General features: G+C 32.6%; 3 protein-coding genes across 4 annotated transcripts; all 3 read right to left on the reverse strand.

The window, feature by feature from the left end:
• Positions 1–157: 157 nt before the first annotated feature.
• On the reverse strand, positions 158–14838 carry LOC145751392 (H/ACA ribonucleoprotein complex subunit DKC1-like). The gene is made up of 21 exons (XM_082567524.1): positions 14493–14838; positions 14248–14412; positions 13536–13654; positions 12904–13072; positions 12455–12580; positions 11723–11866; positions 11209–11360; positions 5008–5047; positions 4555–4736; positions 4310–4494; positions 4094–4158; positions 3568–3694; positions 3345–3475; positions 2956–3099; positions 2475–2595; positions 2280–2398; positions 1890–1993; positions 1750–1819; positions 1487–1535; positions 1330–1421; positions 158–613 (listed from the first exon to the last, which is right to left on the reverse strand). The coding sequence occupies exons 1-21, from the start codon at positions 14601–14603 to the stop codon at positions 485–487; spliced, it is 2544 nt and encodes an 847-aa protein (XP_082423650.1). The 5' UTR covers positions 14604–14838; the 3' UTR covers positions 158–484.
• Positions 14839–15619: 781 nt separating this feature from the next.
• Positions 15620–23344, reverse strand: LOC145751437 (coatomer subunit beta'-like). Of its 2 annotated transcripts, none has more exons than XM_082567580.1 (23): positions 23212–23344; positions 23032–23137; positions 22533–22651; positions 22229–22355; positions 21614–21817; positions 21333–21524; positions 21053–21144; positions 20644–20794; positions 20430–20529; positions 20159–20269; positions 19867–20062; positions 19517–19663; positions 19040–19170; positions 18843–18912; positions 18565–18702; positions 18368–18478; positions 17892–18063; positions 17265–17400; positions 16804–16981; positions 16650–16718; positions 16479–16559; positions 16322–16363; positions 15620–15910 (listed from the first exon to the last, which is right to left on the reverse strand). In XM_082567580.1, the coding sequence occupies exons 1-23, from the start codon at positions 23212–23214 to the stop codon at positions 15821–15823; spliced, it is 2766 nt and encodes a 921-aa protein (XP_082423706.1). In that variant the 5' UTR covers positions 23215–23344; the 3' UTR covers positions 15620–15820. The 2 variants fall into 2 exon arrangements, with proteins under 2 accessions (XP_082423706.1, XP_082423705.1); XM_082567579.1 differs by having other exon boundaries at positions 16295–16363.
• LOC145749570 (tRNA N(3)-cytidine methyltransferase METTL6-like) lies at positions 23294–24106 on the reverse strand. Its single transcript, XM_082565371.1, has one exon. It carries the CDS (start codon positions 24104–24106, stop codon positions 23294–23296), a length of 813 nt encoding a protein of 270 aa, XP_082421497.1.
• Positions 24107–24417: the final 311 nt, after the last annotated feature.

The raw sequence follows: 24417 nt of genomic DNA on the forward strand, positions 1-24417 counted from the left end.
TTTACTCAGCCTAAGTTGAAGCCCTGACAGTTCGAGGTTATATTGATTAAAATTGACCGATAATTCATCTGCTGATTGGTGTTTGGACTAGAAATACGAGCTAGGACAAATCATTGTTGGAGAAAATGACAAAATTACTTTTTGATCAACAAAAAAGCTGATTATCAAAAGTTGTATTTAAAAATCATCTTCTTGATATTGCAAATACAACAAAGTGTTACTAGAAAAGTTAATGTTTGTCCGATTTTGATTGATTTTTAGTATAACAAGTTCGCCGTGACATCGAAAAAGATATTATCTTCGTTTAAGCATTATGTTGAAAAATGTTACAGAAGAAAAAAGTTCTGGAATAAAAAAAGAACAATCCAAAAAACTTTCATCAAAAAGACAAAAATATAAAAAGTTGAATCTTTAAAAAGATTCTAAAACACCAAAATAAAAAGATTAAAAAATGGCAGTGGTAAAAAAGTTCAAGGTTCACTGATTATTCAGTGGATTCCGCTTTCTTCTTTTTCTTCTCTTTTTTTGCCTTTTTCTTTTCAGTCTTTTCTGAAGTCTCTGTTTCACCTTTTTCTTTTTTATCTTTTTTGACTTTTTTCTTTTTTACCGGTGTCTAAAATTAAAATAATCAATTACTTTACAATAAGGTGGCACACCACAAACATAACTGGACTTTATATTTTGAGTTCAATTCCTGTTGGCAGCTTGTTGTATCTTAAATAAAGTGCCAACAGCATTCACTTATAACAGATCAAACTCTTAAATATCAAGGTTATCAGGCTATAGCAGAAAAACAATCTGCAAATTAATTTTTAATTTTAGCAATTTTACTCAATAATCTCCTGAACTATCAAAGTCAACTCAAGACTGGGTCGGGGTAACTGATGTTACTTATGTTTAGGTCGTGAAGTCAACCTTCTCACATAAAGGATAAATAAATAAAATAAAAAAAACCAGCAGCGTGGTGTAGTGGTAATAACACTTGCTATACCACACATAAGGTCGTGTGTTCAATCCCCACTGATCTCATGCTGTAGCGCCTTTGAGTAAGGCGCTATAAACGGTATGAACTTCTGCTGAGCCAGCACTTAATCAGCAGCATAATTACTGGGCAATTATAATCTATAATATCCCAAACTGCCACAGGAAACTCGAGACTAGGTTGGAGTAAATGATTTTACTCTATGTTTAAGTCGCGCATTCGACTTTCCCACATCAAGGATAAAGATATATACAAAAAAAAAAAAAAAAAAAGGAAAATTGTCTTCAATAAAAAACGTTTTCATGTCTGAGCTAGAAAATATTTAATTGACAAAATTTAAATTTCACCTCTTCATCAACCGTTGTGTTTGCTGTGGTGTCCAACGTGGTGTCGGAGGTTTTCAGTTTCTTCTTTTTCTTTTCTTTCTTTTTCACCACAACTAAAAATTAATTTTTTAATTAAAACATTCACGTAAACTGTCACAAAAAGTTTATTAAAACTTACCAGGAGGTGTCTCTGTTGCTTCCGAACTTTCACTGCTTTGTCTTTTTCTCTAAAATATTTAGAATTATTAATTGGAAACTCTAAGTTAATAATTTATTGGCAACCCTGTAACCATCAGTGTTTCCAAATACCTCAGAAACGAGGAATTACTTTCATCAATGAAATTAGGCCAAATTAATCATCAACGGTCATTTGGAAACACTGGGTTTCAAACATAAAAATAAACAATGTTTCGAAGAATAAAAAAAATAGTGTTGCCAAACCTTTTTGACTTCAGTCTCGAGATCTTCTTTTGCTTCGTCAGTTTTCACAATACTTCCAACTTCCGTTAAACTAAAATTGAAAAAAAAAAAAAAAATTTATTTACATCAATATTCAATAAAACCAATTTTTTTTGCTTTACCTAAAGTCAGGGTTTCCGTCGATATAAGCTTGAGGTGTTTTCTCGTTTGGTTTCCCATATTTTCCGAGCAAACCTTTCTTGATCATCGACTTTTTTAACGATGCCTGAAACAAAATTAAAATTATCAACACAACCAGAAATTTCAACTTAAAGCAATAACGCACAATATCTGCTTATGTAATTAAACCCAGGCACAGTATTAGCCTAAATTACTAAATACCAAAACATTAAAATTTTATGGACAATGGGTTGGGGTAAAAGGGGGTTACAAGGGGTAAAAAGGGATAACAAGAGCTTTACTACCCTAAAACTGTTCCAATTGTTACATACTCACATAAAAACTTTGAAACGACCACTTTTAAGTTTAAATCAATTAAAATAACAAAAAACCTTGGGTCCTAGCCCCCATTTTTTGGGGTAAGTATCCCGCTCCATAATGACCCGCTTAATTTTGGCGATAACTCCGTGGTCACATGTTGACATAACTGCTGTTGTCATCAGTGCTATGGCTGTCACAACAAACAATTATTATGTTAGTGTGATGTCATAACAAGTGTTACACACCAATAATGACATCATAATTACCCAAGCATATCGCTTCCCCCTTGGTTGTTATGACAACAATTTCTTGATTAAGTTCGATCCCGTCTTCGTATCTTAGAACTCCCGGCAACATTATTTTTGCTCCGTAACAAATCGCATTCACCTGAAACGTTACAATCTCTGTTTAACACAGCTGGGTCACAACCTTAATGCCACTTGTGACAAGTTTTCGATAACACAAGTTGAATTTAAAAATGAAAATTTGAGTATTAATAAAACACTATGACATCTATATACAACGAATTTTAAAGAAAACTTTAAATGACTAATTATATGGATTAAATTCAAATTATAAACCCTTGAAATAAAATAAGTTACCATTCGTGTCTTAATAAGAAAAAATTAAGTTTTTGTTGCAACCTTATTAACAAATTTAAGAAAATAAAATGTGTATTAAAGCAATTCATAAGGCATTCAACTACAATTATAAGAAACACCAGAATAAGTGAAGGTTAATACTCACAGCAGAGTCCTTCATCACGATCCTCTTGTGCGAGACCAACAACTTCTCAAGAGGACTAATCACTCTTCGGAGGAAAGTTTCATCACGATGATGATCAAACTGGTACTGAGCATCCATGACGTCATGCATCGTCACCAATCCCTCCTGTTACATCATAATCAACATTTGTTAAGCATCCACTACTTTGTTATTTAAGGTATTAAAAAAAAAATGGTTTTTTATTAAAAATTATGGATGCAGTGTTTCCAAACACCTCAGAAACGAGGAATTACTTTCATCAATGCAATTAGGTCGAATTAATCATCACTGGTCATTTGGAAACACTGACATAAATGACAATCACATTTTTAACTATGACATCATAACCTAACTGTTACATCACAACTTACATTCTCAGACATGATTCCGGATCTGACCCTTCTTAACTCCTGCATTTGACCCCCGACCCCTAATATTAACCCCAAGTGAACGCACAAGGTTCGAATATAAGTCCCAGCTTCACAACTCACCCAGAAGACCCCTGTTAATAAGGAGGGGTTAAAATATAACAAGAGCTAAGTTGTAAGCAACAACATATCGGTTTTTGATCTTTGTGATGTAGTTTATCCTCACCTAATCTCCTCTCAGGATCAAACTCCAGGAGTTTGCTCTCATATATTGTCCGGATGCGGAGTTGTCGCTTCACTGCAGAGATAAGGGGAGGACGTTGGAATAAAGCTCCAGTTAGGGTCTCAATTGCCTGCAAAGATTAAGCAAAAATTGAACAAAGTTGTTGTCAGGGCAGGTTTTAATTTTGGAAAAGCATTTAGTTGTAATTACATTAAGATAAATTTATTCATACCATTAACAATTATCAATTGAATAGATTTAGAAGTTGGATCAGAAATGTTTACTTTACTCATTGGCCCAAATTTGGTCGTTTTAAAAACAGAGCAAAAACTTTTCACAAAACTCGACAAAATTCAAGAAAACCTCGATTTAAATCGAACATTTGAAAAAGTTTCGACCGCGATAAAATAACTCATCGCAATTGATGAAAATATTTTAAAGTTTGTCGGCTCGTTTTTAAAATGAAATTACCTCAGAGAATGGATAAACTTAATCATCATTCCAACTAATTAATTTAATTTTTAATTACCCTCGCTAGTTTCATTTCGTTCTCGATGGCATTATGAAGACGTACGATGCAAACATATTCTTTGCCTAAAAAGTTTAATTGCAATTACCCAACATTGAACAATAAAATAAAAGTTGACTTAAACCTTAAAATTGGTTTTAATCATTTTTAAATTGCTCACAAAATCTTTTAAATTTATAATTATTAAAATTTTTGGAATAATTTTATTTTTTTTACCAGCAGATTGTTGAGATTTAACCAGTCTTGTCGCTCTTTCGATGCAAACAATGAGACACCCAGTGACCTTGGGGTCAAGGGTCCCCGAATGACCCGTCTTCTCTACCTTCAGGATCCTTCGTAACCAAGCGACGACCTCATGTGACGAAGGATTCGCTGGTTTATCCAAGTTGATAAAACCCGTTCTAAAAATTAAAATAATTTTTATAATAAATAAACAAAATTCATCGCAACTTAATATTTACCGAACATATTCTGCGATGTTTCTCTTAAGAGGGGAACACCCGCTAGGTAGAGGAGTGTAATGGTTTGTCCTCACATTGAGTTGGTCGTGGTTTTTAAGCAATAATGGCCACTCGGAGGTTTTGAGCTTCGGGGGAGCTTTGTCCTCGGGTTCGACCTTGAAATCTTGTTGTCGTTGAGCTTCCTTTAATATCAAATATAATCATAATTTACAACAAAATTAATTTATAAAAAAATGATTTATTTAAATAAATAATCAAAAATTATTTAAATAACTTTCTAAATTTCTATATTAATTGCTAATTATCAATTACTTAAGAGATTTTTTTGTTGGGCAAATTCTTGCTTTTATAGAAACATACAACAAAACTTAGACAAACAAGAAATACTTTAAAATAGCAAAATGCTGTTATTTCGATCATAATTAAAATTATCGACAAAAAAACTAAATTTACCGATATTATTTCCTTCTTTTTAGCTTTTTTCAATTTCTTCGTGGGCGAAACTAAAAAATAAACAAAATTAATTGAAGAAAGTTAATTAAAACCTCCTAAAACTAATTAAAAACTTGAATTAATTACAAACCTGTTCCTACATCGACCATCTTGAAACCTCGTGCAAAAGAGAGTTCAGCTTCAATGATTTCACACATGTGCTTTTCAAAACAGGGTTGCCAGATATTTTTGGTAAATACAAAATGTACAGAAACCGCATAAAATGAAGTAAAACCAGTATTAAAGCAAAAAAAATAAAATCTTGTTAACGTAAATTTGCAAAAAAATGCAAAAAAAAACAAAATTTAGAGAAATTTTAAACTTTTTAAAAAACCCCAATAATACGGGGAAATCCCTTATATTATCCACGCGCAAACTTTGTTATTATCACATTTGTTCAGTCATTTTATTTTAATGTTATTAACTTTTTCCTCAAATGTTAAATTAAATTTTAATATTTAATCTTTAAAAATAGATTTAAAAGTTACCAGCGTTAGGAAAGATGTATTAAAATAATGATAGTAACTTTGTTGTGCCAAATATATTAACAACCAGATTACACAAACTCGTGGCCTAAACTACTACATAAAACAAAGCCCCAAATAAAAACAAATAAAGACTATAACATTTAATTATTATTCAAAATTTAATTTTTAAAAAATAATTGGTTTATTAAAAGAAGAAGGTTTTTATATCAGCTTTCTAAGATGATCGAAAAATGTTTTTTTTTTAAGTTTTTTAATTTAAAAACCAGCAGTTTTAACAAAAAGCTACTAAATTACATTGACACTGTGAACAACTTTCCATGGTTACGTAATAAAGCGCACCACAATCGCTGGTAATACGTTTAGTTTATATTTAGTTTAAAGATTACCTAAAAGTAGAGGCTGCAAAGTCAAAGTCATACACAAACAATAAAAGAAATAGACATTTTTAATTTTAAAAAAACATTTATTTAAACGTGTAAAAATAAAGTACAAAAGAACATACATAAAACAAAACACTTCACTATTAATTAAAAATTACGTTTAATATAACCCAGTATGGCTCTAGTAGGAAAGCACGAACTGGTCACGATTAATTGCATGTGATAAAGGGACTAACCGAAAATAAACCTACCGAAAAGAAAGAACCTCCCAAAATAACGTTTGTTACATACAATGCACAAATATATTAAACGATAAAGTATTTGATATGTAAATATATATGTAAAAAACAAAAATAACTATACAAATATCATACAATAAAACTACAATAAACAATAACAAATAAAACACACACAAAATATTAAAGGGTCAAATGATGAAGATAGAAAAGATTGTGCGGCACCTTTATAAGGCTGTGCACATTTTAAACACCAAGATGGAAAAAAACGCGCCACGCATGGCGGAATAACATTTAAGATAGTAGCTTAAAGTTGACTACCAAATATACTGTTGGGGATAAAACAAAAAAGTTTAAGTAAGCAATAATATTGGGTTTGCTAGATTAGAAAACATCAGTCATTAGTTGGTGACGTCATCGGAGTGTGACTTCATCGGAGTGTGACTTCATCGGAGTGTGACTTCATCGGAGTGTGACTTCATCGGAGTGTGACTTCATCGGAGTGTGACTTCATCGGAGTGTGACTTCATCGGAGTGTGACTTCATCGGAGTGTGACTTCATCGGAGTGTGACTTCATCGGAGTGTGACTTCATCGGAGTGTGACTTCATCGGAGTGTGACTTCATCGGAGTGTGACTTCATCGGAGTGTGACTTCATCGGAGTGTGACTTCATCGGAGTGTGACTTCATCGGACAGCGGCATCATCGGACAGCGGCATCATCGGACAGCGGCATCATCGGACAGCGGCATCATCGGACAGCGGCATCATCGGACAGCGGCATCATCGGACAGCGGCATCAACGGAAAGCGGCATCATACGAGAGCGGCGTCATTTAAATAGTGACGTCGTCAAAGAATGACAACAAACGTTCATGTTGGCAACAATATTGGGTTTGCCATATCAGAAAACATCAGTCATTAGTTAGTGACGTCATCGGAGTGTGACGTCATCGGACAGCGGCATTATCAAATAGCTGGAAGCGGCATCATCGAAGAGTGACATCATCAAAGAGTGACATTATCGGAAGGTGACATCATCGCAGTGTTACATCATACGTTTATGTGGGCAACAATATTGATTTTGCCACAATTAGTTTAATATACGTCATCAACGCAAGAAACGACGTCATCATAGTGGCAAGTCGGTTTAAAAGGATTGGAACAACACATTTCATCAAGAAAGGTAACGTCATCACGGTGTAACAAAGAAATGCATCATCTTTTGTGACGTCAGAATTACCTCGGAAATAAAGAATCGTTAAACAGGTTGGTAGTTTAATGTTAGCACAACAAGAAGGTTAAATTAACATTCATTTATACAAAATGCGTGTACACCATAATATTAATTAATTTAACAAATTATTAAATAAGAAAACAAACAAATTAGATTTAGTCTACCTTAATTAAAAACAAACAAATGACCTAATATCAAAATAACAAAAAGTTTTAACATTAAAAAAAAAAAAATTTCAAAACAAACTCATATTAATGAATAATTATTTAATATAAATTATATAAAAAACAATGAACAAATGTTGGTATTAAATAAACAACAAGATCATATCCAACTATAGCTTAACTTAAATAGTTGCTATTTAGTGCCATCTAGCGGTGGCTCGATTATCGAAGTAAATTAAAAAGTCACCGCTAACCATGTTCGCAAAATAGCTCCACCTTGCGGTCATATTATTCCCTTGGCCAAATTACGAAAATCGCACCCTTTAGCGGCTGCATAAAATACACTTCGCAACGCGTGATATATTCTGACTGACGTAATATGCTCATGACGTAATGTGACGTAACAACTAAAACGACGTAATCTGACGTAACAACTGAAACGACACATTCTGACGTAACAACTAAAACGACGCATTCTGACGTAGCAACTAAAACGACGCATTCTGACGTAGCAACTAAAACGACGCATTCTGACGTAGCAACTAAAACGACGCATTCTGACGTAACAACTAAAACGACGCATTCTGACGTAGCAACTAAAACGACGCAATCTGACGTAGCAACTAAAACGACGCATTCTGACGTAACAACTAAAGCGGTGGACGAAGCGATGTGTTGCAACACGCGCACGAAGTTTTAAGTTAACGTAAAACTGACGACTTGTTTAATCTAACTAGGCTGATCCTAGTATTAGGTCATTTGAGTATGATATCCCAAGTCAATAATATCCTAAACTTAGCAAGTGGGGCCATTGCCTTAAGGGCTTGGGTTGTAGGGCTTTTATTAGGGGTTGGGTATATAAAAATTAGGTGTACAAACAAAAAGTATAAATAAATTTGTTATTATTTATTTAATTTAAAAGAACAAGTATCTCACCTGTATGTTAAAGGAATCACCTTTCTTGGTCTTTTCCTCACAGCTCATCAGTACCTAAACTAACAACTACCTTAGGGCCACATCCAAATCTTCATCTCATCTTCAAATCACCGTAGAATCGCCTGATTAGTTCCTGTAACAACGACAGTTTAGTTTTTGAGAAACAAAATTACTAAAAGTAAAAGCAGATAGGTACAATGTTTTGTCTAATTTATATGAAAATAATTCAGTTACCTCCATTCCTGTATTCCTCTCCCATCTTGATGTCCTCCCTTTCTTGCGACTTGATGCTAAAAACAAGCATCATGTTAGTAGTTGTTCAATCGCGCAAACTTGATTTAAAAATGCAGTTATTTTATTAATTATGAATTTAATTATGAATTTATCTTTAATAAAAAACAAGGTTAAAACGGTATCTTCCCTGCTTGTGTTCTTCAAACGACGTCATCATCAGTTCCTCCGTTATCCGTGACGTAGTCGTCCGTCCTCCCATATCGTGACGCAGTCGTCTTTTTCTTCATTTCTCGTGACGTTGCGGTTGGTCGTTTCCTGCAAGATTATCATCAGAAACCTTAAATAGACAAAGGCAGTTATCTATGTCCAATTAGCAAAAATACAATATTTTATAGTAAACATTTTACTTTGTTGCTGGAGGACCATATGTTGCCTCTTTGCTCCTCCATTCCTCATAAGATCATCATCATCAGAATATCCGGCTCCGCGAGGTCGTCATCAGAATTTTGTAAAAAAATAAAACAAGGGGCAGTTATCTTTGTCTAATTAGGTATTATCTAATTAATTACACACTTTTAAAATGGTGTCGTGTTCTGAATATGCGGACTGTTAAACGCCAGGCATTAAAATAACGAGTGTCGACACGCGCGCGATCCTACCCCTAACCCGTTGCATATTCAGATCAATAACACCATATAAACTTTATACAAGTTTTTATAAAAATATTTATATAACTTTACAAAAATCAATCTACTTAACCCGATTTGTTGAAGTCCGCTTCGTCGAAACACCAAATCTTCAATGATGATATTAAAAACATTTTAACTATAATTTATCTGTAAATATAATAGTTGCATCGTATTTACTAAGTTTACAAAACTTTAAACACATTCGTCGGCATCTTTGGCTAACTTCTGGTTGAAATGAAGGCAACCGTCTGGACTACAAACTCAAATAAAATGGCTGCCCACCCGCTTTACTAACATTGATGTTGACCTTATCAACCAATCGCCAGCGACTAAGTTGTGACGTCAGATGTGTTCATCCGCCACCGTTTACGCTAAGGGAATCTAAAGAGCTTTTTAACTTGAAGAACTTACAAAACTTTAACACTTTTATTTTACAAACCTTTTAATATGAGACCTTGTTTTATCTTAAACTGCTTTTTAAATTAATTTTTATTAACTTATAAGATAACCAAAATTTTCAACTACTTGACATTAATCTTATAACCTAACTAGTTAACTACAAATTACGTGTTTCAACATACCAACTAAAAGCATTTCTTTAAATTTTTTCGCTTTTTCTTAATTAGGCGTTGAAATTAAAACTTTGCGCGTTTTTAATTAAAATTTAAAGCTTCCAGCTGCAACCAAGTATAGACAGCATTTTGATAACTGGTTGTGCTTAAAACCTTGTTTTGTTATAAAATTGTTCCTTTCTTCAGCAACTATCTCAGTTTTAAATTTAATTCTACGTATATAAAATGTGAATTCATGTTTTTTGTCGGGTTAGTGCTAAACAAGAGATTTTAAACAGTGGTGTAAAAGCTAGTCTTTAACGTGGTGTAAAAGTCAGTCGTGGAATTAAAAGCAAAAATATTTTAGGTTGGGTCCAAACAAAATTGTTACCTTAATTCATCCGCCTTAATTACCACAAAAACTAAATATTCTGATCGAGTTCTTACCACGTTTCAATAAAACAATTTTTTAGTCTTTGACAAAAATTATAAATCGCTTATATGGATTACGTCACACAAAATTTGCATATTAACTTGTTTTTTATTTCGATTGTCCAATTAGGGTGACATTATGACGTCATACTGTAAGATCTGTCATGTATTGTGTTTATTATAAAGATAACAAAGGGTATTGTTACCAACAAAGGTGAAATAATTGCACAGAATTTTTACTGCAACCAATATAAAAGCAGCAAGAATTTTTGTAAAAATCAAAAAAAATTTCGAACAAAACAAAAATTGAACAAAAACCGAGGCACTTGGAATAATTCCAAATCACATTTCTTATTTTGGAACTTATTTGCATGAGAAATTAAGGAATATATTTTCTACGTTGTGCCCAGTTGGGGCAAATATATAAATATCTTTTTTGTACAAATCTACTGAAAGTTTTTAAACCACATCACGGTTTCAGTTCTTTGATCTAAAAAAAATAAATATTTTTAATATATTAAAAGGAATTTATACAAAAAATTTACAATACAGCAACAATTGAACCCTTATGTGGGAAGGTCAACTCCACGACCTAATCACAGAGTAACATTTGCTGACCCAGTCTACAGATACCTTTGGCAGTTTAAGAAATTACTCATTGTAATTTCTCCATAAATTATCAGCAGAATGTGCAACAATTTATAGCGCCTTACAGAAGGATGGTACAGCATGGGAGCAGTGAGGATCAAACCCAGAACCTCATGTAGTGAACACTGGTGCGATCTCTGGTTAATAAATGTGTTTTATTAATTAGTATACCTGTTTAATTAGATAAGCTTTTTCCTCGTTAAATTGTTCGTCATCGGATCGATCGGTGTGAAATTCTTGAAGGAAATCGACGAGTTTTGGTTGGTTCTTCAACAAAATATCAAGGATCGGTTTCGTCTTATTCGGATTTGCGACAAAAACCTAAAAATATTTTCTAATTTATCAGGTTTCTTTAAACAAATACGAAATGATTCTTGTAATAAATTGAAACCAAAATACCCGGATTAAATCAAATTTAAATATAGAAACGATTAATTATTAATACACGAACCTACCACACGCTATAATGACATCAGGTTGTTTACATAATTACAGTTGCAATATTTAATCAGTTAAACATTAGCACAAGATAGTAACTGAACAAATAATACTTGGAACCAAAGATAAAAATAATCAAACTTTTAAATTATACTAAAACATTTAAAAAAACCTGTGGTAGGTTACTCTGTGAACAATTTTTATTATTTTAACAAAACCACCCTCAGTGGGAATCGAACCCTGACCTTAAAAACATGAAAAGCCTCGAATTGGATGTTCCTGCTCTGATCTTTGAGGTTGTTCATCATGATCTTCAGGTTCTCAGGTTTGCTAATGTACTTGGTCATTATTGTGTAGTTGTGACGATCTAACAACAGCTCACCCAATAACTAAACATCAAAGATTAAGTTTAAATAATTGTTGTCAATTAAAGATGGACCTATTTTGTATAAATCTTCATCCTCAATGTGGGAAGGTCAAAGCAAGACCTAAACATTGAGTAACATCAGTTACTCCAACCCAGGATCAAGTTGACCCAGGCAGTTTTTTCCTCGGTTTTTGTAACTTATATTACAGTTAACATTAAAGAAATTGGTTAAGAAGTAAGATATCAATTCATTTTTTATTAAATTTTAAATTAAACAATAATAAGATAATGGTATAAACAATCTTCCTCATTCAATTTAAAATAAACAGAAGGAAACAAAGTCCAGGTTTTTAAATTATTGTTTACTCTTAAACTTAAATCAATAACTTTAAGGAGTTTCAAGTTTTAAGCATTTATAAATCAATAAACAAACACTTCCTTTAAACACTTAAAATATTTAATTAGTTTTATTAATTTAAATTCCACTAATTGCTCATTTTGTTTAATTATAAACTTTGCTAACGAGACAAAAAATTTTAAACTTATTTAAAAAATAATTTATAAGTAAAAAAAATTATTTAATTTTTTAAAATATTAGTCAAAGCGTCACCTTTAAAGACTGCCTCCTAGTGACATAATTTCCCGAGTTTAAAAGTTGACGATAACACTCAAACACTCTCTCATAATTTTCGTTGAGGAACTCGGCACAGTAAGCTTTATGGCGAGTGAGTAAGTCCTTCAAGAAACAAAAAGTTTTACATGGAACAAATAATAAAAATTTATATTTGACGACTATTTAAAGTAATGTGATAACAACTGGCATCAGGGTGTAGTGGTTGGGTGTAGTGGTTGGAACACTTGGCCTTAATACATGAAGTTTTGAACCCGACTGCTCTCATGCTGCCCTTGAGGAAGGCAATTGAAACGATATAAACTATACCCATGTGTATCCCAAACTGCCACAGTCAACTTGAGACTGGGTCCAGGTAACAATAGGCATTCTAGCCATGAAAAATGGTCCTACTCACATCGAAGTTAATACAAAACAATTTAAATTACCTTAAAAGTAGCAAAGGCATCCGAGGCAATGTCGAAAGTTGAAACTTCGACATATTCAAAGAATTTAAAGAAACCTTCAGATTTTAAAACAATTTTCGCCAATTCCTCGTACCTAATACATTCCCTCAACATTATCCCACAACTTAAAGCGATTTCTGGATCCTCGTATCTGGGGGGAAAAAGATTTTGTTATTAAAAACATTTGTATAATTTAAAGCTGATAAAAAGAATTTTTAAAAATTAACTCATTCTACTTTCTTACACTTTAAATTAATTTATGACAACAATATATTCAATTAAAAATTACTAATAACAAATTCTGCAGCCCATATAACTCACCCCCTAAAAAGAATGTGTAAAATTTAACCCCATATAACTCACCACCTAAAAAGAATGTGTAAAACCTAACCCCATATAACTCACCCCCTAATAAGAATGTGTAAAACCTAACCCCATATAACTCACCCCCCAATAAGAATGCATTCAACTTAACCCCATATAACTCACCAGCTAATAAGAATGTGTAAAACCTAACCCCATATAACTCACCCCCTAATAAGAATGTGTAAAACCTAACCCCATATAACTCACCCCCTAAAAATATACATTAAAATTACCCCCATATAACTCACCCCCTAATAAGAATGTGTAATATTTGCTCTTGGGTACAAAGATACTCGACCGTTGGACTCCTCGTCCCAATTTGTCTTCTCATCAAATTGTTGAAGATCTGTGTAAAGTCTTTTTTGCCCTGGATCAACAAAAGTTAAATTAAAATCATTTTAAAAAAATCAAAAGAATCAGTAATATTATTTAATGATATTTTTATCCATAACATTAAATATCAAAACATAATTTTTATCCCGGTCTGGAAAGTAGAGCAGCGTGCATGCATGAGATTTATAAAAGGTGTCCCTTAAAGTTTAAGGTATTGCACTTATGTTCGGTCGCACCATTTTTAAAACTTGCAAGCATAAAGTCTTGTTGAAAACTGCCCTACTTTTCAGACCAATTTTTTTTTGTATATATCTTTATCCTCGATGTGGGAAAATAAACTTCACAACCTAAACATAGAGTAACATCAGTTACTCCAACTCAGTCTCGAGTTGCCCGTGACATTTTGGGATATTATATAATATAATTGCCCGGTAATTAAGCTGCTAATTAAGTGTTGGCTCAGCAGATGTTCATACCGTTTATAGTGGCTTACTTAAAAGCGCTACAGCATGAGAACAGTGGGGATTGAACCCATGACCTCATGGTGGTGTAGCAAGTGTTCTTACCACTACACCACGCTGCCGGTTAATTTATATCAACAACCAACTCAACAAATTGTAAAACTACCTCAAAGTCGATGTGAGCGAGGTTGGTGAGTATAAGTTCAATTATCGAACTTTTATAAAGTTCTTGAGCAAGTTGGGCAACAAGCTCAGATTGGGGTTCGTGGGTTTCGGTTCCGCACATTATTCCTTTCATTGCAACAAGGCTCTTTGTGACATCATCATTTGCCTAAAACATTACCAAAAATCATTTTAAGTACATTAAAATGACCCGAAAAAAATGTTTTAATTGACGAAACTTTTTGAAACCTTTTCGATTCTTTTAGTTCCTCCTTGTTGCTGATGAACAATGGTGACAGAAGATTTTAAACTCTTGACGATATCATTCGGGCTTTTGTGGGCCTTCTTGAAGATGGACATCTTCACCCCTCAACAGTTTTTATTTAATCTCGATTTATTCTAGTTTTGATAACAATCAACAACCTGACAATAACAAACTAAAACATATATGATGGTTAGCAAATTAAATATGTTAAAGTATATTCTAAGCATTTCATAACAAATTGTTCAGCTAAAAACCACTATTTGAAGCACAATATTCAGAGCTCTATTAGCGTCGTTCGTCTGTTTAAACAAGTAGTACTAAAATAAATGCGAAAACGGCGGAATGTACAAAAGAAGATTAGGGTAAGGTTATAAAAAGTCCGTCCTTTCCGCATTTTATAAACTTGGCGGACGACGATAATAGCGTTTCTAATATTCAGTCTATCTGAGTTTTTACATTTTTGCGCCTTTTTAAACAATAAATTAACTAATATACTGACATTTTAACACCATGTGATCCGTTTAAAACACATTTTTAATAACAAAATGACATTATACTAATATTTAACTTTAATAAGTTACGTACTGTACGTAAAATATTAACTTTTTGTAGGACAACGTTCTGCACTTCAGAAATCGACGATTAACAAATAAAAAATATAATTCTCGACAAATCTAGCTACTCTAACTAAATTCACAGTAATGAGCACTCATCTTAATGGACAAAATAGCCACTAACTTGGGCTAGGTTGATCAAATAAATCGAAAATAAACAGAAAAGGCGTTGCACTCAATCGTCATCCCATTCTTGTCGAATGGAAAATTTTATTTCTCAACGCAGAGTTCAAATGTTTCCAAAAATTTGATTTTGAAGTAATTTAAAAACTCGGTTTTAACATAAATAATGTTTTAATATTTTTACAAATAAGATTTCTAGTAATTCCAAAAATCAATGGAATAAAAAACTTTTAAAATTATTCTTAAAATAAAAGTTTGAAACGATTTAAAAAAATAAACTTGACAGCCCTGGAAACAATATTTACTCAAGCATGTAATACACTTTATCCTCATTTTAAAACACGAATAATTTTTTAAAGTGAGCAAATATAAAATATTAGATCTTATATTTATTTAATATATTAACTGCGCCACCAATGCTACGAAGATCTGATTTGGTCGAAATTATTGCACAAAAATTTTGTCGCAATTTCGAATTTTACAAAAAGCACAAAAAGAATAAAAAACAGCAGAACAAGATGAAAACATAAATAATGTTCTTGAAATATATTACAATAGTGTGTTCTATGACGTCATCAATCGTCTAATATTTCGTCATCAAGGTTAATATCGCTGGTGTCGATGTCATCGTCCAATTCCAAGTTTTCAATGTCAAGTTCAAGGTCCTGAAGGTCAAAAGTTTGGGTTAAAATTTTTAACAAAAATTGTGAATGAGAAATATATTTCTACCACCATTTTTCAAAAACTAAATTTAATTTTAACAATCATTCTATTCAATTAAATCTTCTGATTAAATAATTAACAAAAACTTCCACCAAAAATTAATTAGTTTTAAATTTTAAAAATAATTAAAATTATCTCTAAATTTAATTTCACTTGATAATAGTGAATTAAATATTAGTATACTAAACCTCACCATACACAAGTATTAATCACTCAACTGAAACAAAATTAAAAAAAGGCAAATTATGACGTAAAATAAAATTTGATCGAAAATTAAAACTTGATTCGGGATTAAATTAAAACTTTTTAAAAATATTTTTGTCTACGTCATAATCTTCCTTCATCGTGGAAACCTGCTCTTTGGGTCCATCTTGTGGTGGATCTTCAGTGGTTCCCTAAATTTATAAATTTTGTTTTAATTTTGAGATTTTAAAATTAAGTAATTAACAAAATTGTAAAAGCAATTAAACTCAATTAATCAGCAAAATAAAAATGGAAGAAAAATAAAACCTCAATGATTTGTTCTTGTTCAACTTTAGTTGAATCAGGTTTAATTAAAGGAATCGAAACTTCCGCAACAATTTCATCTTCCTAACATGCAAAACAAAAACTTAACATCCAAAATCAAAAATAACATAAAATTTTAATTAAAATAAAATGATGAAAATCTTTAAAACTTACGGAAACAACTTGAGTTTGTGTCGGTTCAAATCCTGCCGACTCCTCGATCACATTTCTGTCATCATTGCTCTGCACAAAACAAATTTTTATTTAAAAAATTATAAACTTTGATTTTATTAAATTTTGAAAAAACATCAAAAAATAGTATACTAACTGGGGTGACAGGATAGTGGGCAGCAAGTCGTGGTTCCTCGGTTGCGTTTAAATATTTCTCGGCGACCAAACTGAGATCCATTCCTGGGAACAAGTTGTCGTACTGGGCGGGGTCAGCGAGGGAATCTGAAGCTTTTGGGTTCGACTTTGCTAGGTCTGCTTTCCATAAACCAACAACCCTGTTGAAGTGTTTTAAGTGTTTAGTATGGGGTAACTTTTCGTACCCCTAAACTTAACATGGGGTAACTATTGATGCTCCTAACCAAATCATTTTAATGCCTCCACTTTTATCATAAGGTAAGCCTTTTTTTACCTCCATTTAGTTTTAAGATATTTTTGTCAGTTTAATTTATTATTGATTTAAAACCATATTTTTGGTTTGAACTATTAGCATCTTGCAGGTTGGATGCAGGGGGACTTAAACTTAGAACCCCAAGTAGATTCTTAGTTAAAACTAATTACCTTGAAACCTGGCTAGGAAGGTAAGTCCTAGCATAGAAGGCAGCTTCAGGTAACCTGTTCGTGTTGATCAACAATTCCAAACCTTTCTCCGTTTGTCCAGTGATGAAATAACTGAGGAAAGCAACGTTGTTCTTACCTGTAAACCAGAAATTAGTAAACATTTAATAATTTAAGATAAAGTCATGGTAGTGACAATTATTTAACATTTACTTAACAAATATTGCCTTAGTTTTAAATAAACTTTCAAAAACAATATTTTTTAAATAATTAACCGGCAGCGTGGTGTAGTGGTAAGAACACTTACTACACCACCATGAGGTCGTGGGTTTAATCCCCACTGCTCTCATGCTGTAGCACACTTGAGTAAGGCGATATAAACGGTATGAACTCCTTCTGAGCCAGCACTTAATCAGCAGCATAATTACTGGGCAATTATAATCTATAATATCCCAAACTGCCACAGGAAACTCGAGACTAGGTTGGAGTAACTGATTTTACTCTATGTTTAGGTTGCGCATTCGACTTTCCCACATCGAGGATAAAGATATATACAAAAAAAAATTCAATTATACACAATTTAAATAATAAACTAGTTTACAAAACACAAAACTTATTTTTTAAACTCACCGCTCGTTTCTGCAGCATGAGCAAGAGTCTTGACCATTTCAGCATTGCCGGCACTTGTGGCAAGTAACAACAAGCCACCGTGGTCATGAGCCTGCTTCAAGCATTCTTGAGCGAGTCCGAACTCACATTTCTTGGTGGCGAGTTCGGCGAGTTGTTTCCATTTTTGCTCAGCCTAAAAGTTAAAATTTTATAACACTAAAGTCTTACGAATTATGGGCTTGATATTTAGTCAATTTTTAGGCTCGATATTTTCTTAAAAATATACTCAAAAACCAAAATTTTACTGAAATTAGGGTCAAATTTTGTTTTAAAATTAAAGGCAATCTTCAGTGGATGGTTGGAATAGAAAAGGGAATTCATAGAAAACATCTCAGAATCAGTAAAATTGGGTTTATATGCACAAGGTTTTGGTAAAACGCAAAATTTTGTTTTTCATAAAATGTGAGTACTTCATTTTAACTGAATCTAAATCAAACCTGGGCTTCCTGAGCCAGTTGGTATCCGACCTTGAGGTCACCTAACCCCAACGCAAGTTCAAATTTGTGTTCTGGGTCACTGGTCACTGCCATCGCTTGTGGTTTGAAACCCTGTGAGGATAAACAAAAATAAGTTTGAATCACAGTGAAAATAAAAATCTATTTTGAACAAAAACTTTTCAGTGTTTCCAAATTACTTGTTTCTCGAGGAAATGGGCAACCCTGGTTCTTTGTTCTTTAGGAATCGACGGCAACACTTTATCGGCAGTCTCAAAATCTTCACGCATGACCGCAGTCTGGTATTCCAACACTGACAGCAGCAGAGAGTAGCTCACCTTTGTAGAAAATAATAAAAAAACTTAAATTATTCAAATATAAAAAATAAAACCATTTCAACTGTTTCAATAATTTAAGAACAAAAAATAACCTAATTTAATTCAAGGTATTGCCACATTATTCAATATTCTTAACTCACCACATTAAGTTCTTTATCCCCCAAATAAAGTCGGTTGTCGTTAGGAAGGTAACCTAGGAGGTACAGAGTTCTAAAAATTAAAAGTTAATTAAAAAATCCGGACTATCAGATTTTAATAGTAAAACTTATTCATATTTTTGATAAAACTTTGTCTCTTCATTCTAATATAACATTATTTTTAAAACAAGAGTGGTAACCTGTCGAGATGTGCAATTGTCACAATTTCTCCTCCGACGTAGTAGTTGAGACGGTTGACTGAGTTTGTGTAAATGAAGCAATCGCCGACCCATAACCCGGTCTTCACAACTTCTTCCTTCTCGCTAATATCCTAAAGTAATATAACAACTTTAATATTGTCTATTTAAGAGGTTAACTTTCCTACTAAGAGACTATGTATACTTCAAGAGCTCTAAATAACCTCATTATCTTTCCATTCCCTTTAAACCTTTTCAATACTTTTGCAGCTTATTAAAGTATTCATTTCTAATAAAAATATTATTTCATAATCTTGATATGCATATTGTTCTTGTCACTTATACAGTATTTGCATCTAATTACCTAAAAGTCCTAAACTTTTTGATAACTTTAAAAAACACTTTGTTTAATAAAGTTGATCATTTTTGTTATAACACTGATAGTGATCCTAAAGAGAAAACACTTCCTGAGAATCCTACCTCACTGAAAACATCTGTGATCCCATCCTCGGTGACAAGATCAACATTCTCCTTCGCTTCCTCGATCTTCGTCGGATCAAACTTGAGGATGTAGAATTGCTCCTCCGTGCAAATACAAACCAAGTCCCCATTGTCCGACCAGAACACCTGCAGAATTAAGTTGATTAAATGAAATAAATTGCAAGAAAAAATAAGAATTTATATAAAAAAATAAAATATTTTGACAAAAAATTAAAACATGACAAATATTGTGAAGTTGATTTTTAAATAATATATTTTATAAAATAATTTCTTTTTTTTTTTTATTAAATTTTAAATTTATTTTTAAAACTTTAAAAATAAAATTTTACATTTTTTGCGGTGATCTCGATTCTTCTGATCAATTCCAGTGTTTCCCAATCATAAAAGGCAAGTCCTTGAGAAGTTTTAACCCCGAGAAGATGACCTCCAAATATGCCCTCTGCCCCAAAGTCAGGCTTCAGTGATTTCTTCTCTTTGAAATTCTTGAATAATTTAATGGAAACGCCACTTTCTCGGACAGCATATCTGATTTAAATAAAAAACAAAATATTTAATAATTTAAAGTTAGCATAACATTGTATATGACAACACTTTGTTATTTAAAATAAATTAAAAGTTTACTCAGATGAGTCTTGTGCCCAAGTGAACTCAAGAGCTGAGCCAAAAGCTTTGTTCCTCAGAGCCATCGCGGTGTAGATTATATATTCTCCATCTCCACAGACAACAACAAATCTATAGGTAAGCGCAAATTAAAGTGCAAAGTGCATTATTAATACATATATAGAATAAAAACAACAAATTTTAAAATCCTTTAATTTGAAAGAATTTGTTTATCTTTAAATTGAGTGAATTAATTGACTTGGTGGGTTTTAAACCTAAGACCCCAAGTTACCTTCCATTGGAATTATGCTTCAAATTTTGTGGGTAAACTTCACAACTACCCATGTCTTTAACTTGGAGTTGCAACCTTTCTCCATCTTTCCATTCCTGATCTATTTCAATAAGTGTGAAAATTAACATTTTGTGTTTATCATTTAATAGATTAGCAAAGTTAGTCAACTATTTTTAACAATAAATCATTCCAACAATAAATTCCTAGTTCCTACCTGCCAGAGCTTTAAGATTGGCTTGCTGGATCTCTGAGTGTTTTGCCCAGATTATTTTTCCGTTATTGTCCATTGACATCGCTGGCTCCTCCTTCCCAAGTTTGATTAAAATGCTTCCCTCATCGTACCCGAGCGCGATGTTGTTCGAACCCTTAATAAAAATAATCAATAATTACTTTACATGTACTTAACACTTGGTTAAAAAAGGTTAATTAATGTACAATTAATGCCAAACTATTCGCCCTTAAGTCTGGTGTTTATACTCAGCTCATGCAAATAAGGCACAATTTCTTAATAATAAAAAACCTATTACATTAAACAATAACATTTTGAGATTTGTTAAAAAAGAGTTTACTTTAATCCATCGTAATCATAATAACCAATAAATTGCCTGAAACATTTAACAAACCTTCATTGCACAACAGCACCAAACTCTTTCCATCCCATAATTTAAAGTGGTCTCCAGTCTGTAAGTGCTCGCATGCCAGATCTTAACTGTGCCTGTGTTTAGTGAATGATTTTATGTTAGAATAAATAAAAATTGTCAATCTCTAAAAGTTATAAATAACATTGTCTAAAATTTAAAATTTTGGCAACAAAAATTACTTTTCCCTATTTAACGAAGTAGCACAAAGCAATTAATAAAATGGATAAACAATAAATATACAATAATGTGGCATTCAACTTACCATCCTCAGATCCTGTCATAATGATTGGAAGCTCAGGATGGAAACTGACGGTGACAACGTTCTGAGAGTGGCCATCTAGTGTCTGGACACAAGTCTTGTTCTGATAATCCCAAATCTTGCACAACCTGTCATCTGCTCCACTTATGAGGTAAGGTTTGTCCCCACCATTATAATAATCAACACAGTTCACTCCTGCATTCAAAAGTTGAAAGCTAAGCACTTAATTCACACATTACAACAAATCTTAATTAAATCTTTATTAATTACTAATTAGTGATTACCTTTTTCGTGGCCCTCGAGTGTGAAGTTAGGAGTAGAGCTCCCAAGCTGCCAGACTTTGATTGTGTGGTCCAACGAGGCACTCGCAAACTGGTTGTTATCCTTGGGGTTGATCACGATCTGCATCACATAATGAACGTGGCCTTCAAATACCTGAGCACACGCCCACTTCTTGTCCCAATCCCATAATTTGATCATCATGTCATCTGAATAAAGTTTTTTTGATTAACATTTAATTCCAAAGTTAAAACAACTATCATAATTTATTTAAATAATCACAAAATATTTGTAAACAAACTAACGTAGTGGATAAAACATTTGGTTTAACTATATCAAAAGGTCAATTCCAACTGCTTTCATGCTACTGCACTCTTATGTAAAGTGCGTATCAACATTATAAATTCCTGCTGAGCTAACACTTAGTCAGCAGCCTAATTATCAGGCAATTAAAACCAATAATATCCCAAACTACCCAAGTTAACTTGAGACTGGGTCAGGGTAACAAATGTTACTCTATGTTTGGGTCATAAAGTCGACCTTTCCACATAAAGAATATACCTGACAGAAATGATTTGTTTAAATGTTGTAAACAACTTTTATATATATTAAACACTCACCACTACTGGTTAGGATGTAAGGCTGAGTGGGGTGAACGGCAATGGAACGAATGTAATCTGTGTGAGCCTCGAATGAATGAGATCGTTCCAATGTGTTGTAGTTGTACACTCTGATCTGCATGTCATCCTGGAAGAGTTGGCAGATGTTTTTTAATTTAATAAAAATAAATGTAAATTACTTAATTTTTGGGTTTCATATTTTTATTTTATTAAAGTAAGTATTATACATAATTTCAGTATCAAAAAAAAATTAATTTTTTTAAATTTTTTAAAGTTTTAAAAGAGAGTAAGAGTTATGACTCACAGATCCAGTAATGACCCAGTTCTTCCGTGGCACAAATCTTGTGGCACGAACCGGAAGGTCACACACTTCAAAGGATTTTACCAGAGACTGACTTTCATGATTCCAAATGTGAACATTTCCTGAGTATCAATATAAGAAAAAACATTTAACCAAATAGTTTAAAAAATTTTTTTTGTATATATCTTTATCCTCAATGTGGGAAAGTCGAATACGCGACTTAAACATAGAGTAACATTAGTTACTCCGACCCAGTCTCGAGTTGCCTTTGGCAGTTTGGGATATTATAGATTATAATTGCCCGATAATTATGCTGCTGATTAAGTGCTGGCTCAGCAGGAGTTCATACCGTTTATAGCGCCTTACTCAAGGGCGCTACAGCATGAGATCAGTAGGGGTTAAACCCACAACCTCATGTGTGGTGTAGCAAGTGTTCTTACCACTACACCACGCTGCCGGTTTGTTCACCAATCACATAAAGTTCAATGAAAACCTAACTTACCGTTATAAAGTGACACCAACATCCATGGCTCAGTGGGATGAAGATCAACGCATTTTACTCGATCTGATCTCGCGTTTAACTTTCTCTTGATGTCTAATCGCAGAGGCTATAAAACATTGTTGAAGTTCTATTAATTTAATTTCTGGTTTTTAGAAAAAATTTTTATGACCAAATACTTACCATTTTAAACTTCTAATAATTAACCTAAACCCTAAATCTATAAAATATTTAAAAACAATGTTAAAAGAAATTAATAAAAAAATTATTTTAAATATTTTCCTTGCAGAAAGACTCTGGGAACGTTTAAACTTTTCTTTTTATTCACAGTTTCTCTCAGAACAAATTCATTTGTTATAATTTGAAAACCGGCATTTTTAATCAGTGTTTCCATTTCATTTAAGTTAAAATAGTAAGCTCTCGTCCCATCCTGACGAACGTAAAAGTTTTCCGAAATTTTGCTCCCGTTACCGAACCTTAACATGGCCCAATCATTCACCCCGTAATCCCTAAACAATAATTTTCCCCCAGGTTTCAAAACTTTGTGAATATTTCTTAAAACAAAATCAAATTTATCGGGATGAATTGCAGATAAAACAAATATTAAAGTTACAAGGTTCAAACTATTTTCTGGAATAAAATCTGTTAAATAATTCGAGGACAAATCACATTGAAACACCCGACATCTTTCAGAGTCAAATTCCGGATTTTTTTGAACAAATTCGACAGCTCTCGGTGAAAAGTCGCAAGCATAAACAAACAGATTTTCAATTTCGTTTAAAATTGGAAAAATGGCGTTTCCAACACCACAGCCAGCTTCCAGCATTTTGACAACGTCACCATTTTCTCCATTTTGTTTTAATTCGTTAAATTCTCGGAACATCCAATGTCGATCCTTGAAAAAGTTTGTGCTGTTTCGTTTGTAAAATAAATCCCACATTTTTAACGCTTCAGTCTCAAGTTTTTGACTTTTAAACTCACTGACAAGTTTCTTATTTTGTTTTTCTAACATTTCTGCCTCGCTTTCTGTTAAAACTCTTGGATTTAGAGAAATCCACTGGCTAGAATCAAACTCCATGGCTTAAAACCCGAAAATTGACGCGTTGGAACTTTTACTTAAAATTAACGTGACGTAGTTGTTAAAATACAACATAGAAATCTTATACTATAAAACGTTTGTCCTCAAATTTTAAAATTTTTTATCGTATTTATCGATTTTAATCTAAACAAAGAGTGACACCTATCTTGAGTTTTTTTTGGCTGTTTGGAATATTATTGATTATGATTGCCCGATAATTTATATGCCAATTGTTTTTTAATGAAGGGTGCTACAAAGCAGTGGAAATCCCAATGACCAAGTTGTCTTACTTTGAAACCATAAAACTATAG

The sequence above is a fragment of the Corella eumyota genome, chromosome 4 (genome assembly GCF_963082875.1).
Source record: "Corella eumyota chromosome 4, kaCorEumy4.1, whole genome shotgun sequence".
Classification (NCBI taxonomy): domain Eukaryota; kingdom Metazoa; phylum Chordata; class Ascidiacea; order Phlebobranchia; family Corellidae; genus Corella; species Corella eumyota.

Coding starts and splice junctions, on each gene's coding strand:
- LOC145751392 (XM_082567524.1), bottom strand. CDS start 14,603: ATGTCCATCTTCAAGAAGGCCCACAAAAGCCCGAATGATATCGTCAAG. Junction 4,159..4,309: donor TAAATCTCAACAATCTGCTG/GTAAAAAAAATA, acceptor TAAACTTTTTAG/GCAAAGAATATGTTTGCATC. Junction 1,536..1,749: donor TCGAGACTGAAGTCAAAAAG/GTTTGGCAACAC, acceptor TAAATATTTTAG/AGAAAAAGACAAAGCAGTGA.
- LOC145751437 (XM_082567579.1), bottom strand. Junction 21,145..21,332: donor TATGACAGGATCTGAGGATG/GTAAGTTGAATG, acceptor CACTAAACACAG/GCACAGTTAAGATCTGGCAT. Junction 16,560..16,649: donor CACAAACTCAAGTTGTTTCC/GTAAGTTTTAAA, acceptor TTTGCATGTTAG/GAAGATGAAATTGTTGCGGA.
- LOC145749570 (XM_082565371.1), bottom strand. CDS start 24,106: ATGGAGTTTGATTCTAGCCAGTGGATTTCTCTAAATCCAAGAGTTTTA.